This window comes from Dama dama, chromosome 11 (genome assembly GCF_033118175.1).
Source record: "Dama dama isolate Ldn47 chromosome 11, ASM3311817v1, whole genome shotgun sequence".
NCBI lineage: Eukaryota > Metazoa > Chordata > Mammalia > Artiodactyla > Cervidae > Dama > Dama dama.
Window position 1 is genome coordinate 55,019,915 of NC_083691.1, and position 17,661 is coordinate 55,037,575.

Consider the following 17,661-nt stretch of genomic DNA (forward strand, 5'->3'; position numbering starts at 1 on the left):
TATCCTGGCAAGAATATTGGAGAGGGTTGCCATTTCTTCCTCCAGGGAATCTTCCCGACCCAGGGATCAAACCTGGGTCTTCTGCATCGGCAGCCGGGTTCTTTACCACTGGGCCACCTGAGAAGGCCCGCCTCCTGGATAGTCGAGCAAACACTGAACAGGAGCCAGGAGACCAGATGCAGATCCTGCAGTGGCCTAGCTGTGAAATAGGGAGGACCTGAACCCTAGAATCTAGAAAGATGCTCAGGATCCATGGAACTTGGTGGTCAACAGGAGATGGCGGGGTGGCTGAAGGTGTTAAGGTGGTGGATTTGGGGGTTTCTAGTTGGGGAAACTGAAGGTGCAGTTTGGGGGGATGAAAATAATCCAGAGCTGCTATTATTTTCATAGCTTTGCTTACGATTTCAATAGTATACTTTATTCTGCGTGCTGCACTATGCTTAGTTGCTCAGTCATGTCTGACTCTTTGCGATCCCATGGACCACACCTGCCAGGCTGTGTGGAAATGTCAAATGAGTAAGAAAGGCACAACGAAGAAAGTAAAATTGCTTGAAATGCCAAAACCCAGTGAGAACTTTTCGGTGACTCTCCTTCTGGGTCCCACAGCTGGCCTTTCTCTCTGAACAGTTTGCCCAAGACACTTATGTAGGTCAGTAAGCGTAGACCAACCAGGGGGCACACAGAGCCGAGAACCACAGGAGCCACAATGGGGGAGGGCTTACGGGCAGGAAATGTGTTTCCCCAGAGATGTCCATAGGATTTGGCAGATAAAAAGCCAGTTGCCTTTATTTTCTTTCTCAGGTCATCAGGGGCCTGGTAGTAACGAGATGGGTGGGAAGTGGAAGTGGAGTGGCTTCCTGGGCTGCCTGCTGCTTTTGCACATGTCCACACCCCATAGACCACGCGTCCTGAGCTCCCATCAGACCTGCCTGCCTCCCTTCCTAGTGAAAGTTGAATACGACAAAGACTGCACAGTTCTCTGGAATTACGAGGAACCCGGGAGACCCCTCTCCTAGGCTTCCCCCCACCTGCCTCTACACCTGCTCATTTCGCGCTCTCAGCCTTTCTCTGCCCCTGCCGCACCCCCACTGTAAAGCCCTTTTTGGCTGCACATGTTTTTTCTGTCTTTCAAATCAGTACCTGTCCATATGACAATTCCCAGCCTCACATATAAGAGAAATGCAAATGGAAACTATGGTGAGCTCCTGTTTTTCACCTGCCCACCTGGCAAAGATCATTGCATTGAATAACACTCTGTGGGCAGGGGCTTGGGGAGATGAGCTCCCTTGTGCATTGCTGGTAAGGGTGTAGACAGGGAGGTCTTTGGTAATACTCTCCAAAAGCCTGGAGTCCAGGGACTTCCCTGCTGGTCCAGTGGCTAAGACTCTGTGCTGCCAATTCAGGGGACCGGCTTTCAATCCCTGTTCCAGGAACTAGATCCCACATGCCACAATTAAGAGATCCTATGTGCTGCAACTAAGATACAGAGTAGCCAAATAAAATAAATATTTTTTTAAAAAGCCAAAGGTGCATACGTTTGACCTAGCAGTTCCCTCGCAACTGGAAATAGGTACTACAACGTACTCAGACATGAGCAATGTGATGAGGTTATTCATGGTGGCAAAAGACTGGGAAGCACCTGTATGTCTATGACTATACAGCTGGTTAGAAGGTTGTGTTACCTTCATGCTGTGGACAACATGGGCCGTTACCAGAATGAGGCAGCTCTGCGTGTGCCGATGTGTGGTCAGCCCCAGGTGCACATGGTGGTGGTACACGGCCATAGCAGGGCCGTGGCAGATGATTGTACCTGGAGGCGGGGGTGTGCTGTCAGTATGCACCAGACGTGGCCACAGAAAGACCAGAGCTAGAAGGGAGAGGAGAAGGGGTCAGGCAGGGGTCCGCCCAGGGAACAGATGGCCAGGTCTTCAACACAAGTCCCTGTGAAGAAGCTTCTTTCTCTGTGATATGTCCGTTGTCAGGCAGTGAACACAGAAACTGCCTGGGCCCAGCACCATGCATGCGTGCTAAGTTGCTTCAGTTGTGTCAGGCTCTTTGCGACCCCATGGACTGTAGCCTGCCAGGCTCCTCTGTCCATGGGATTCTCCAGGCAAGAATACTGGAGTGGGTAGTCTTGCGCTCCTCCAGGGAATCTTCCCGACCCAGGGGTTGAACACACATCTCCTGCGGCTCCTGCGTTGCAGGTGGATTCTTTGCTGCTGAGCCACTGGGGAAGCTCCTGGGCCCAGCAGGCCCAAGGTCAAAGCCACTGCAAGAGGGTACATAGGACATAGGAGGCGCGTAACTCCAGACTTGCAAATGAGGACCCAAAAGCAGTTTGACTCTGACTTTTCTGGAAAGCCCAGGTCTCCGTCCCAGAGGCCCTTTTACCACAGAGTGGGCGCCCCCACGGCTCCGGGGACAGAGTTCCCCTGCTCCCTCCAGGAGGAGGACACTGCAGTCAGGAAGACGTGCCTGGTCGGGTGTCCTGCTCTCCCTCAAGACCACTTCAGCTGAGGACCACGCATGGCAGCCTTCCCACCGCCTGTGGACACAGCCAGCAGCCCCAGCCAGTTGGGGCAGACCTGAGATTCCCTCAGCTTCTCCTGCCCGCAGGCCCTGGTGTTGCCCCAGCCAGTCATAAGCATCTCTTCTCCACACTGTGGTCGGCGACTCACCGTGGGAGCTCACAGTCAGCCACAGTGGGAAGATTTTCACCATGAATACCAGCAAGTGCTGCAAAGCAGGCTTCATCTTTCTGTTTTCACTTAGACAGCCAGTTGTTAAATGTTTACCCATACAGGATCTCTCCCCCCAGAGCACCCGGAGATGAGTGAGGGGCTAAACCCTATTAATGAGCTCTTCCCTGCCCCTGGGAAAAGTGCGGGTAAGAGGCTCATTGCACAAAAATTACTACGTTTTAGTGACTAAACACATATTTCCTGAGAGCTTGTCATGTGCCCGACCTTGGTCCTCTCCTGGATGACCAGTCCTGTAAATAAAAAACCCTTTATTCCCATTTTACTGAAGAGAAAGCAGAGGTTATTCAAGGTCAAGAAATGTCCTCAGGAACACAGCTCGGAAGTGAGGGGTCAGATTCCCCAAGTTCTGCATCCATTGAGCCCCTCAACTCAGGCTCTACTCCCGGGCAGCCCCTGCACTTTAGACAAGCATTTGATTTCTCTTCCATTGAAGGCCATCTGGTTAGGGTCCCAAGCTTCAGGCTGATGAAGTGAAACAGTCTCATTTCAAAAGGTGAGATGACCTAGTTCAGAGAGGTTAGAGAGAGCCTGGAACCCAGCTCTCTCACCTTTTGTGGTCTGTCCTTTCACCACTAGAAATTGGCCTCTGGTGGAGATATTTTTTAAAACAACTCTTTCTTCAGCTCTGGTGTTGTTCAGTTGCTAGGTCCTGTCCACCTCTTTGCAACCCCATGGACTGCAACACACCCGGCTCCTCTGTCCTCCACTATCACCTGGAGTTTGCTCAATGTCCATTGAGTCAGTGATACTATCTAACCATCTCATCCTCTGTCACCCCCTTATCCTCCTGCCCTCAATCTTTCCCAGCATCAGAGTCTTTTCCAGTAAGTCAGCTCTTCGAATCAAGTAGCCAGAGTATTAGAGCTTCAGCATCAGTCCTTCCAATGAATATTCAGGGTTGATTTCCTTTAGTACTGACTGGTTTGATCTCCTTGCTGTCCAAGGGACTCTCAAAAGTCTTCTCTAGAACCACAGTTCGAAAGCATCAATTCTTTAGCGCTCAGCCTTCTTTATGGTCCAACTCTCATATCTGTACATGACTACTGGAAAAAATATAGCTTTGACTATATGAACCTTCGTTGGCAAAGTGATGTCTCTGCTTTTTAATACGCTGTCTAGGGTTGTCAAAGCCTTTCTTCCAAGAAGCAAGCATCTTTTTATTTCGTGGCTGCAGTCACCATCCTCAGTGACTTTTCAGCCCAAGAAAATAAAATCTGTCACTTTGGAGTTCCCTGGCGGTCCAGTGGTTAACAATCTGTGCTTCCAATGTAGGGGGCACTGGTTTGATCCCTGGTTGGGGAACTAAGATCACACAAGCTACAAGGTGTGGTCAAAAAAAGGGGGAAAACAATCTGGTAGGCAAAATGGCCAGATTCTCTGAATTGGGAGGGGAAGAGAATAGTTTGAGGCCATCCAGGAAAGAAGGGGAATTATTGGGGGAAAGGGCAGGAAATGGGTACTTATGGGGAAAGTGAAACCCAGCCAGCCCACTCTTGTTTTTGTGTTTACTCGACAGTCATGGAATGTTCTTGGAGCCCCTCTGATGCCAGCGCACAGAGGGGCTCCAAAAATATTTATTGACTAAGTTGCTGTGACAGGTGCTGGAGAAACAGAATTCCCTTCCCTGGCTTAAAACACTAGCCAAATGTGGTTCTGAATAACTTTTCCAAGGAAAATTGGGTCTGTCGTATTAAATTGAAAAGTCACTTATCATAGGGCTTTATAGGTTTATTAATTGGATTTATTAGTAACAACTCACCTATCAACAAAACTTCAAGAAGGAACACGGCCATCTACACTTGAACAAAACCAAAAAAGGTGATTGTATTGGGGGTTTAGTGGTATTCAGAAAATCAAGCAGATGTAGAAACTACTCATCTATAGATAAAGGAAATAAGGGATAAGAGTGTAAACCTTGTTTTTTATACTTTTGCTCCTGTAACTGTGTCTAATCCATCAAGTTTGGGAACCAGTTCTTCTAACGCATGCTCAGTCACTCAGTTGTCTCCGACTCTTTGCAACCCCATGGAGTATGATCCTCTGTCCATGGGACATTCCAGGCAAGAATATTGGAGTGGGTTGCCATTTCCTTCTCCGGGGGTCTTCCAACCCAACAATCAAACCTGGGTCTCTGGTGTCTCCTGCATTGTAGGCATATTCTTTACCACGGAACCACTGGGGAAGCCAGTTCTTCTACTACTTTCATTTTATCTTTTTCAGCGACTTTTTTTTTTTTAATTCAGCTGTGCCAGGTCTTAGTTGCAGTACTCAGGATCTTTTATCTTCCACTGTGGCGTGCGGGATCTTCTTAGTTTTGTTGTTGTTCAGTCTCTCAGTCATGTCTGACTCTTTGCGACCCTATGAACTGCAGCACGCCAGGCTTCCCTGTCCTTCACTATCTCCTGGAGTGTGCTCAAACTCATGTCCATTGAGTCAATGATGCCACTCAACCATATCATCCTCTGTCACCCACTTCTCCTCCTGCCCTCAATCTTTCCCAGAATCAGGGTCTTTTCCAATGAATTGGCTCTTCGCATAAGGTGGCCAGAATACTGGAGCTTCAGCTTCAGCATCAGTCCTTCCAGTGAATATTCAGGGTTGATTTCATTTAGGATTGACTGGTTTGATCTCCTTGCAGTCCAAGGGACACTCAAAAGTCTTCTGCAGTGCCACAATTTGAAACCATCAATTCTTCAGTGCTTAGCCTTCTTTATGGTCCAACTCTCACATTCATACATGATTACTGGAAAAACCATAGGTTTGATATATGGGCTTTTGTTGGCAAAGTGATGTCTCTGCTTTTTAATACACTGTCTAGGTTTGTGATAGCTTTTCTTCCAAGGAGCAAATGTCTTTTGGGTGCAGTCACCATCCGCAGTGATTTTGGAGCCCAAGAAAATTAAGTCTGTCACTGTTTCCATTTTTTTCCCCATCTATTTGCCATAAAATGATGGGACTGGATGCCATAATCTTTGTTTTTTGAATGTTGGGTCTTAAGCCAGCTTTTTCACTCTTCTCATTCACATTCATCAAGAGACTCTTTAGTTCTCCGCTTTCTGCCATTAGGGTGGTGTCATCTGCATATCTGAGGTTATTGATATTTCCCCCTCCAATCTTGATTCCAGCTTGTGCTTCATCCAGCCCAGCATTTCACATGATGTACTCCTCATGTAAGTTCAACAAGCAAGGTGACAATATATAGCCTGGATGTACTCCTTTCCCAATTTGGAACCAGTCCATTGTTCTATGTCTTGTTCTAACTGTTGCTTCTTGACCTGCATACAGGTTTCTCAGAAGGCTGGTAAGGTGGTCTGGTATTCGCATCTCTTTAAGGATTTTTACTCAGTCGTTGTCATCCATACAGTCAAAGGCTTTAGCATAGTCATTGAAGCAGAAGTAGATGTTTCTATGGCATTCTCTTGCTTTTTCTATGATCCAGCGGATGTTGACAATTTGATCTCTGATTCCTCTGCCTTCTCTAAATCCAGCTTGTATTTTTTCGTTACAGCATGCAAACTCTTAGTTGTAGTGTGTGGGATCTAGGTCCCTGACCAGAGATCAAACCCAAGCATCCTGCTTTGGGAGTGCAGCATCTTAGCCACTGGACCACCAGGGAAATCCCTATGCTACAATTATTGATGTTAAAAATCGCCTTTAAAAGGAATCGGAGAGTGTTTTGCATGGTGTCCTTGTCGCTGTAGGGTGGATAATCATCTGCCTTTGGGGGTGGGTCTCTGGCCTGTGTTCCTGGGTGGCTGACCCACCATATGATCTGGGAGGGAGGCTTGGGAAGGTCTTTTCTGTATTAAAAGGGGCCCAATTCTAGTGTCCCAGAATCTTCATTCACCATGAGGGACCAGAGAGGCAGGAAAGACTGGTCACCTAAGCTGGTGAGCTGCTCCAACACATGAAAACCATGAGACAGGAAAGGTAGAGACAGGGGCCCTTTCTTTCTATGCTAGGTCTGTCCCTCCCCGCAAGGAGAAGAGGAGGGATTCTGTGGAGTGGAGCTGACTTGCCTTCTGGCTTCCGGCTGTAAGGAGCCCCTAACTGGGAACACTGATGTTGCATCTGTACCATGAGGCTTTGCTTCCTCTCTTGCCTGGCCATGCTTACAGGGTTTTCTGTGAGAACACTTAGATGGGGGAGAATGTGGGCGTTGCCAAGAGTCCTGGAGTGTCCTGTCTCCATCACAGCAAGTTTGGAACTGGGGGGCCTGGCTAGGGAAGGGGTTGTCCCTACCTTCTGGGAGGCAGAGGGTTAATCTCCAGAGCTCATTGGCAGTTCTGCCTCTGGACAGGGCATGCTGGGATTTCCTCCCAGCTGTTTTACATCATGAAGATTTGTGTGCTGGGGAAATTCCAGGGCACAGCTGCAATTAATCTGCTGCACAGTCTCCAGGCGAAACACGGTTCTGCGGGCCCAGCACTCCACCTCCCTCCAGGAGGAGGGCTCCGGTTCTCCAGCTACACAGGGACCCTTCCCCAGGCTGGACCTGAGTGGAAACTGCCCACCTGTGCTGTGCTTAGTCGCTCAGTTGTGACTGACTCTTTGTGACCTCATGGACCGTAGCGCGCCAGGCTCCTTTATCCCTAGGATTTCCTAGGAAAGAATATTGGAGTGGGTTGACATGCCCTCCTCCAGGGAATCTTCCCAACCCAGGGTTTGAACTCAGGTCTCCTACATTGCAGGTGGATTCTTTACTGTCTGAGCCACCAAGGAAGCCCCTTCCCACCTGGCCAAGGGCTATCCCCACGGAGGGGCTGGGGAGGGGCCCAAGATGCTGAAAGGATCCAGAACATTCAGAAAAAGAGCAGGAGCACCCCTTATAAATAATAAGGCCAAAATAACACTGATAGTGGGGCTTCCCAGGTGACACTAGTGGTAAAGAACCTGCCTACCAGTGATGTAAGAGACGCAGGTTCGATCCCTGGTCAGGAAGGCCCCCTGGAGAAGGGCATGGTAACCCACTCCAGTACTCTTGCCTGGAGAATTCCATGGACAGAGGAACCGGGCGGGCTACAGCCCATGGAGTTGCAGAGAGTCAGATGCAACCAAGCCCACAGGCAGGCAGTGCTGATACCAACATTGGATAAAGACGTCAGCAAGGAAGGAAGAAAGAAAGGGAGGAAGGAAAGAAAACTGTTCAGTCTCACTTAAGAATATAGAAGTAAAAATCTGAAAATATTCATGTTTACCATTGTACAATACACACAAGTACAAACAAGCCACAGTGATAGAATAGGATTTACCTGGAGAATGCGAGGGTGCTTCAGTGTAAGGAAATCTGTTTCTAGGTATAATCTCCGGTCTGAGTCAAATAAGAGAAACCACCTTTTCGGTAGATCCTAAGAGAAATCAACAACTGTCCCAGTGAAAGAGATTTGAAAATAGGAATAGAATCATCCTTCCTTAACAAGGTAAAGACATGTTCTAAACCACAGCCTCACTCTGCTTAACTGAACCACAATACCGGATCTTCCTATATATGTATGTATGTATATGTATGTGTGTATATAACTGAATCACTGTGCTATACGCCTGAAACTGACACAACATTGTAAATCAACTATGAAAAAAAGTAGAGGCAGCAAACTTCCCTGGTGGTCCAGTGGCTAAGACTCCACGTTTCCAATGCCGGGGGCACTGGTTTGATCCCTAGTTAGGGAACTAAGATCCTACGTGCTGCACGACCTGGCCAAAAGAAAAGAAAATTTTTTAAAAAAACACTTAAAAAACCTCAAGTGTGTTCCATGGAACCCTCACACCCAGAGAAGAGTTTCCCAGATTCAATAAGATTGGGAAGCTGCCTACCCGGCCTGTCTCAGAAAGTCACTGCACACAACAGCATGTTAAGTAGCATTTGTAAGTCGAGGGTTAGCAGTCCTCACCATTTGGGTCTTCACCATTCTTTCTGTTTTTTTGAGAGTCAAAAGAGAGTGCTTATCCCATAAGTGGTGACTCTTGCTATTGCTTGGCCATCGGTGCATTGAGGCCCCGCAGGTCCCTTGTGTTCCATCCCACTGAGCATCCCCTAGTAGGGAGGTGCTGAAGTCCAACCATGATACACTGGTCAGGAGCCAGCTGTGGCCAGTTGGACGGAGCCTAGGCTGGGCTTGGAGAAACCAGCAGTTTTCCTTTGCCCACATGCCATCACTATGCAGAGCATCTAGGCTCAGCCACACATCTCTTAATCCCCAAGAACATGTTCTCCACCAATGAGTGATGAGCCCCATGGGGCTGGCCGCTTGCACATGAGAATTACAGCCAAGAGAGATTTATTTCCGCTGAACATCGGGCTGAGCCTGGCTTAGGAATTCAGGAGCGCACAGGCACCTCCAAAGGTCTGGGGATGCAGTTGGGAAGACTTACAGGGGGGTGTTGCTGGCTCCTTCTGTCCCAGCCTGTGGTGCTGGGAAGCTCAGCTGTCCCTTTAGAAGGCTCCTTTCCTCGGAATTATGATGTAGAGATATTCCATGACAGCAAGCTGCAGGGGCTCCAACACTTACAGGTCTCTCCCCACTCCTTATCCCCACCACTGGTTTCAAAATCTTAAAAAAAAAAAAAAACAAAGAAAAACAGCCAAAGAGAAGAAAGAGGGAAATGACAGCCCTCCATTTCCCTACCTTTTGGAATGAACTGTTTCTGAACACAGGCCCACCATGTGCCACACCCTCAACCTCCGTGATCGGCTGGAGCTGGAAGGGTCCTGGGAAGATGCCCTGAAGCCCCTCTCCACGCCTGCCTGCTATATCTGTGAGGAGCCAGACTTCAGCAGTGGACCAGGCTAAAGATCTTTTAGCCACCCTCCAAGCTTCCAGGTTTCAGCTATAATTAGTGAGAATGGACCCTGTGTGCAGGAAAGGGATCCCTCCTACACTGTTGGTGGGAATGTAAGTTGGAGCAGCCACTCTGGAATAACTAAAAACGGAGTTACCTTATGATCCAGCAATCCCACTCCTAGGCATATATCTGGAGGAGAAAACTGTAATTTGAAAAGATACATGCACCCCCATGTACATAGTAGCACTATTTACAGTAGCCAAGACACGGAAGCAACCTCAACATCCGTTGACAGATAAATGGATAAAGAGGATGTGGTACCTATACACTGTGGAATGTTGTTGTTGTTGTTTAGTTGCTAAGTCGTGTCTGACTCTTTTCGGCCCCATGGACTATAGCCCACCAGGCTCCTCTGTCCATGGGATTTTCTAGGCAAGAATACTGGAGTGAGTTGCCATTTCCTTCTCCAGGGGATCTTTCCAACCCAGGGTCAAACATGCTCTTCCTTCTTGGCAGGCAGATTCTTTACCTGAGCCACCTAAGAAGCCCATGATGAAATATTACTCAGCCATAAAAAATAGTAAAATAATGCTATTTGCATCAATATAGATGGACCTAGATATTATCATAGTAAGTGAAGTAACTCAGACAAAGACAAATACTATATGATATCACTTTTGTGGAAATCTAAAATATGATACAAATGAACTTACTTACAAAACTAAACAGACTCACAGACTTAGAAAATAAACTTATGGTCACCAAAGGTGAAAAGGGGTAGGAGAGGGCTAAATTAGGAATTTGGGAGTAGCTGATACAGACTGCCATGTATAAAATAGACAGAGTCCTACTGTATAGCACAGGGAATTGTATTCAATATCTTACAATAACCTATAATGAAAAAGAGTGTATACACACACACACACAAACACACAGATAGGCAGTTTTGCCCCTCCCAGAGATACTAGTGAAGTCTGGAAATTTGGCAAAGTCTGGAGGCATTTTCGGTTATTATAACCAGGCAGAAGAGTGAGTGCTACTGGTATTCAGTAGGTAGAAGCCAGGGATGCTGCTAAACATCTTCAAATGCACAGGACAGCCCCCACAACAAAGACCTCTGTAGCCCCAAATGTCAATGGTGTAGCAGTTGAGAAACTGCAAGAATCCTACAAGCTTGCTATGTCTACCAGCCCATAAGGTCAGCAGATAGTATTCTTAAAGAGCCCAAACTCCAGCACTGTCCCAAATCAGGATTTAGATCAATTCCTCTGGACCACCCCAACATGCGTGTCTAAGAACATCCCTGGAAAGCAACAAGAGTAAAGAGTGTTCAGTGTTGACCCTTGTGCCTGTCGTTAGGGAATCAGATGCTGGAAGAGTTGATGGATTTTAGGAACACTGGTGTTTTCATGTGGAGGTGGGTAAATTTGGAACACTTCACCAGGTATTTGTGGTTGTAGAGACACAAGTGTAATAATTAGTACTCACATGCAAGCTTCAGCCACCTCAATAGTTCCTACAGTAATACATTGCCATGTATGTATTCCTTCAACTTCTGGGTGGCCAGCCCTGTTCAAGACATAAAAGGAGAGAGGAAAACCCATCAGAGCAAAGAAAAGGCTCTGGGGGGCAATGGAATGTTCCAGAAGATGGTGTTAAGAAAAGCTTTATGACTCATGTTGTGGTGAAGAGTGTGGGATTTGAAGTCCAGAGACCTCAGCTCCAGCTCTTCATAACGGGGGCAAGTCATCTACCCTGAATTTACTTCCATTAGCTGGTCTTGCAGATTAGGACAGCCACCCCAGCATGTCATGGTAGAGTTGCCATGGAGATTAAACTGGTTTACATATGTAAGTCTGCTGTGAAAACTGTCAGGGTGTCACAAATGTTGTTATTCACTAAGGAAATGAGTTTTTACTAATGATACATTTGTCCAGTGCTGTTGACTTGCCAAAGGCATATAAATCGCAGTTAGTGCTTCTACAAAATGTAGGCTCTGAGAAGGGAAATAGATGAGTGGGGGTGTGAAGGAAGGAAGCAGATAAGATCGGCAGGAGGTAGGGACAGAGATGACTCTCAGTTGGGGGAGAGGCAGGGTACCAGAGGGCTCAGAATGGACCTGTCCTTATTCACGGGGTCCCCATTCATTTCTACCTCCCATGGCCGGGCCCACTTGGCCCACCCCAGCTGCTGTCTGTCCACTTCCTGGGCCTTGGCTAATGTGTCCTTGGGTTGTGATTCCTGCCTGTGGACACCTTGTGGCAAGTCCAGCCCCTGCCCTCTCAGTCATATTTTTGTGGTTGATGGAGAGCAAAGGGATACTGTCCATCCTCCTTTCCTGACCTGTGCTCAGAGCTCAAGCCAAAACACGATTTTATTCCCCAGTCCTGAAATTGAAGCAAGGGGGTAATTCAAAGACTTCTTTCTCTCTCCCTGGGGGAACACTTCCTGGAGCCATCACTTCCCATGAGAGCTCAAATTTTCAAAGCAACCTCAAGAATTCTGCAAAGAGCCTGCATGGCTGGTCTGCTGCCCAGAAGCACCGTATCAGTGTTGATACTAAGCCAGCATGTGTGTTTTGCTCCCGGCAAAGATTAATGGTTTGCTTATGAAAATAATAGCTGCCATTTATCAAACGCCATCCATGGGCACAGGACTGTGTTCAAGACTTGACACTGTCCCTAATCCTTCCAACAACCTGTCAAGTTAGTGATAATCGCCTTGCTCTATGGATGAAGAAACTGAAGTTCAGAGTTGTCAAGACACTTATCCAGGGTTACACAGCATAATTAGCGGAGTGAGAACCTGAGCCCATGAACACCCAACTCCAGAGCCCCTCACTGCCTCTCTACACACTCTCTCCCAGGGTCTTGCCCAAGACTACTAGGCTGGCATTGAGGAGATCACTTTTCACTTAAAGTGTATGTGTAAGTGTGTGTGTGTGTGTGTGTGTGTGTGTGTGTGTGTGTGTATTAGGGATGGTTTGGTTGGCATTTTTGCAGTGATGCATGGGAGAGGGCAGGATACTGGAAAATCTTTTCAAGATCAAGAAATACTACAGCGAAGTAAAGATCCACATCCTTGAATAAGGACAGATATTCCCCATGACCCTGGAGGTGTCAGGCAGATGGTTCATATTCCTTCATTCCCCAGACTGCTCTGGAGAGGCTGTTTCCTGGGAAGTGTTGTGTGTGATGCTGTGAGAGATGGAACTGAACAGGCAGGATCACCATCTTGGAGCCCTGGGTCCCTTGATGAGTCTTGCTTGTCTCACACCTAACGACTCTCACCAGTGTTAGTTGTGCTGTCATGCGTTTACCCCGAAATGATGGAGGGGCTGGTGTTGGCAATGGTGTCGGTGTATGCTCTGCTCTCTTCCACTCTCTGGACGTTGACCCAGTCAGGAGCGTGTAGGTCGAATGAAGCTTGATGTCTGCCCCTCCACCCCTGGCCCTGGCTCACTTGGAGCTCTTGCGAGGCCCCCTCTCACCAGCCACATTGTTTTTTGTCCCCTGTGTAGTACCTGCAGATGAAATGGCCGCTCCTCGATGTCCCCGCCAGCGCCACAGTCAAGGACGCCAGGTCACCGTCGCCAGCACACTTGGTAAGTCTGTTTCTTCTTAAAGCGCAGAAGGGACACTATCACTGAGCCTGTCCCATATCTCTGCCTCCACCTTCCCCAAGGTCTAGCAGCGCTGTCCTAAGTGTGTGAGCCAGACGGTCAGGAGTATTGCCTTTGCCTGTCCCCACCGCTACCACCTCGGCACATGCACACACCACCCGGGATGTCATGTGATCAGAAATGCCAGCCCTGCCCCTGCCTGGTGACCCTGGTCCTCCTCCGCCGCCCCTCCACCGTGGCAGCCCGGTTCTCTCTCTCCCACTCGAGCTCGGTTCACAGCCCTCACTTCCTCTTCGGAGCTGCATAGCAACAGTTGAAGAGGCTGTTCTGTACCAGATGTTATAGGAAAGAATTAATTTAAAATATATGCAAACAAAAATCCCCAGGGGCAATCGAGGTCTTTCTATCAATGTCCGAGGCAACACGGTCACAAGGTGTGGAGGGTCCTGGGAGGAGGCGCAATGGGATCAGTCTCCTCACCTCAGGGCTTGCGACAGACTGAAATTGATAGGCTAGGAGATGCACCCAGCTAGAACCCTGTATCCCTCTTTCCTGGGCTTTCTTAGGAGCTTGGGGCAACCCACGTGCCCCACAAGCTGACTAATGTTGTTCAAGTGCAATGAGTCTCAGAAACACAGAGCAGACAGGTAGAAGGGAGACCTGGGAATATATGATGCTTCTAAAACTTAACTCTGTAAAATTTCAATGGTTTTCCTCACTCACGCTCCCCCTTCCACCATGCTGGGTTGTTTGCAAGCAAATCCCAAATGTAGAATTTCATCTCATTCATATTTCATCTCCTCTTATTTTAAGATCTCCTGACAGTCTTTTTTTCATTAAAAGCTTAGAATCCAGTGCAGGAGATGCAAGAGATGTGGGTTTGATCCCTGGGTCAGGAAGATCCCCTGGAGGAGGAAATGGCAAACCCACTCCAGTATTCTTGCCTGGGAAATCTCTTGGTCAGAGGAATCTGGCAGGCTACAATCCATGGGGTTTCAAAGAGTCAGACATGACTGAGCACACAGCACACCCATGGAGTATACATCAATAAAAAATAATATTTTTTAAAAAGCTTAAAAAAGAATTTAGAATTTAGTTGAGGAGAAAGAAGGTATCTCTAGAGAGATAAGTCATGGCACGGTGAGCTTGTATGATTTCCAGTAATCGTGAGACCAGCTTCCCGGGTCTGAGCCCTTGACCAATGTCCGGTGTAGTTCTCAGGTGACTGTCACAGCCATCCGGAACAGGCTCCCCTGAGAGGTCCTATGGCCTGTCAACCAAGATCTGGGCAGCCTAAAGAACATGCCCCATGGCGGGGGTGGGCAGGCCTGGAAGTTGCCTGTGACCCTCTAGATTTCCAAGACAACTGTTGGTGGCCAAGTGCGAGGTGCAAGTGCCCACTAGTGGTCAGTCAAGGACTGGGCATCCCAACGAAAAAAAAAAATTTTTTTTTTTTTTTTTTTTTTTTTCGATTTATTTGTCTGTGTTGGGTCTTCATTGCTGCACAGGCTTTTCTCTAGTTGCAACGAGCAGGGGCTCCTCTTTAGCTGTGGTGTTCAGCTCATGGCGGTAGCTTCTCTCGTTGCAGAGCACAGGCTCTCAGAGCATTTGGACTTTCGTAGTTGCAGCTTCTGAGCTCTAGAGTGTAGGCTTAGGAGTTGTGGCGCACGGACTTAGTTGCTCCGAGGCATGTGGAATCTTCCTGGACCTGGGATGGAAGTGAAGTCTCCTGCACTAGCTGGTGGATTCTTGAGCACTGAGCCACCAGGGAAGCCCTCTTTAACTGTTTCAAATCCTTGCTCATGCCCCCCACCCATCCTGTGCCACATCCCCATCCAGCATCCTTCACATCCTGTTGTTTGCATATCTTCAAAAATCTCCATCTGCATTTAGAGGAGGTGAATTATTTTTAAAACAAGCACATAGACTCTTTGAGTTTGCCATCCCTCCTGCTGCACAGAGTGATCCAACTCTGAAAAATAAAACAAAAAGCCTGCCACGAGCCCTCCTCTTCCTCCTATATTTCTCTTCTAATATTCACCACCCAACTTCACACAAGAGCTAGACCTTCCACCGCCATCCCTGATCTGTTTGCCACCTAATACCTAACAGCACTCATTTGCCCACCTTTTCTCAGTCCTCTGCTTCCTATAATTCTTTTGTTGGCCCCAGGAGACTGTATGGATTGTTGTTGTTCAGTCACTACATCGTGTCCAACCCTTTGAGACCCCATGAACTGCAGTGCACCAGGCTTCTCTGTCTATCACTGTCTCCCTGAGTTTGCTCAGATTCATGTCCATTGAAATCAGTGATGCCATCCAACCATCTAATTCACTGTTACTCCCTTCTCCTCTTGCCTTCAGTCTTTTCCAATATCAGGGTCTTTTCCAGTGAGTCGGCTCTTTGCAACAGGTGGCCAAATATAGAAGCTTCAGCTTCAGCATCAGTATCAGTCCTTCCAGTGAATATTTAGGATTGATTTCCCTTTAGGATTGACTGGTTTGATCTCGCAGTCCAGGGGACTCTGAAGGGTCTTCTCCAGCACCATAGCTTGAAAACGTCAATTCTTCGGCACTCAGTCTTCTTTATGGTCCAGCTCTCTCATTCATTCATGAGTATGGGAAAGACTATTGCTGTATTAATACACATTACCAAATTTTTTTGCCTTGTCTATGATTCCATTTTTTTTACACCCTTTTCCTCAAATAAATCAACTACTCATCCTCACTTATTATCTCAGTGTAAGTGACATAAAAATACATGAAATCCCTAAACTCTCCACAAGGTTCTCTACCCATAGCGTCCACTACCAGACAAACCTGCAGCCACTGCGAGACATCTCAGCACAGCTGGTGGAACAGGGGCTCATGTTATGTCTGAGAGTGGAAAACCATGAATAGTGGGTACATTACATTGTAGATAGAAAAATAGATACTTTTCTAGGAAGTTGTGTATTATCACACTCTGTACTCTCATACAGAAAAGCAGAAAAACAGGCCTCAAACGCTTAAAGAGAACTTCATAGGAGAAAACCTGAACTTGATATTCTAGAAAGTGGAAGGAGACCACCGTCTTCCATTTTCAAGTCAGAGCTTCTCATTCTGTTATCTGAGATACACGTGTGTGTGAATGGGAGCCAAACCTGAAATGCCCAGGGAGGACGATGTGTCTTGGAGATTGTGTAATAAAGTGGGTTTGAATCCAAGCTCTGCCTCTTCCTACTTGCGAAGCTTCAGGAAATTACCTCATCTCTCTTTGCTTTGGTTTTCCTCGTCTATAAAATAGGTATTAGGAAAGGAGTTGACCTCAGAGTTGTGTGAAAATGAGCCCATGCATTGTAATGAGTTTAGAATTGTGCCTTGCACAAAATAAGCCTCAATAACTGCTAGCTTGCTACTATTACCACCACCACCACCTCTCAGTTCAGTTCAGTTACTCAGTCGTGACTGAACTGAGCTCCTTGCGACCCCCATGGACTGCAACACGCCAGGCTTCCCTGTCCATCACCAACTCCTGGAGCTTGCTCAAACTCATATCCATTGAGTTGGTGATGCCATCCAACCATCTCATCCTCTGTCGTCCCCTTCTCTTCCTGCCTTCAACCTTTCCCAGCATCAGGGTCTTTTCCAGTGAGTCAGTTCTTCACATCAGGTGGCCAAAGTATTGGAGTTTCAGCTTCAGCATCCTTCCCATGAATATTCAGGACTGATTTCCTTTAGGATGGACTGGTTGGATCTCCTTGCTGTTCAAGGGACTCTCCAGAGTTTTCTCCAACACCACAGTTCAAAAACATCAATTCTTTGGTGCTCAGCTTTCTTTATACTCCAACTTTCACATCCATACATGACTACTTGAAAAACCATAGCTTTGTCTAGACAGACCTTTGTTGGCAAAGTAATGTCTCTGCTTTTTAATATATTGTCTAGGTTGCTCATAGCTTTTCTTCCAAGGAGCAAGCATCTTTTAATTTCATGGATGCAGTCACCATCTGTGGTGATTTTAGAGCCCCAGAAAATAAAGTCTGTCACTGTTTCCATTGTTTCCCCATCTATATTTGCCATGAAGTGATGGGACCAGATGTCATGATCTTCGTTTTTTTTAATGCTGGATTTTAAGCCAGCTTTTTCACTCTCCTTTTTCACTTTCATCAAGAGGCTCTTCTGTTCCTCTTCACTTTCTGCCATAACGGTGGTGTCATCTATGTATCTGAGGTTATTGATATTTCTCCCGTCAATCTTTTTTTTTTCTTTTTTTTCATCAATCTTGATTCTAGCTTGTGCTTCATCCAGCCCAGCATTTTGCATGATGTACTATGCATATAAGTTAAATAAGCAGGATGATAGCCTACAGCCTTGACGTACTCCTTTCCCAATTTGGAACCAGTATGTTGTTGCATATCCAGTCCTAACTATTGCTTCTTGACCTGCATACAGATTTCTCAGGAGGCAGGTAAAGTGGTCTGGTATTCCCATCTCTTGAAGAATCTTCCACAGT

General features: G+C 47.2%; 1 protein-coding gene across 1 annotated transcript in view; it reads left to right on the plus strand.

The window, feature by feature from the left end:
• The window catches only part of TCF7L1 (transcription factor 7 like 1), a 186,846-nt gene that overhangs the window by 148,563 nt on the left and 20,622 nt on the right, over positions 1 to 17,661 (plus strand). The window contains exon 4 of the mRNA XM_061155241.1: positions 13,066 to 13,149. Coding sequence (XP_061011224.1) covers positions 13,066 to 13,149 — 84 coding nt within the window. The remainder of the gene's footprint in view (positions 1 to 13,065; positions 13,150 to 17,661) is intronic.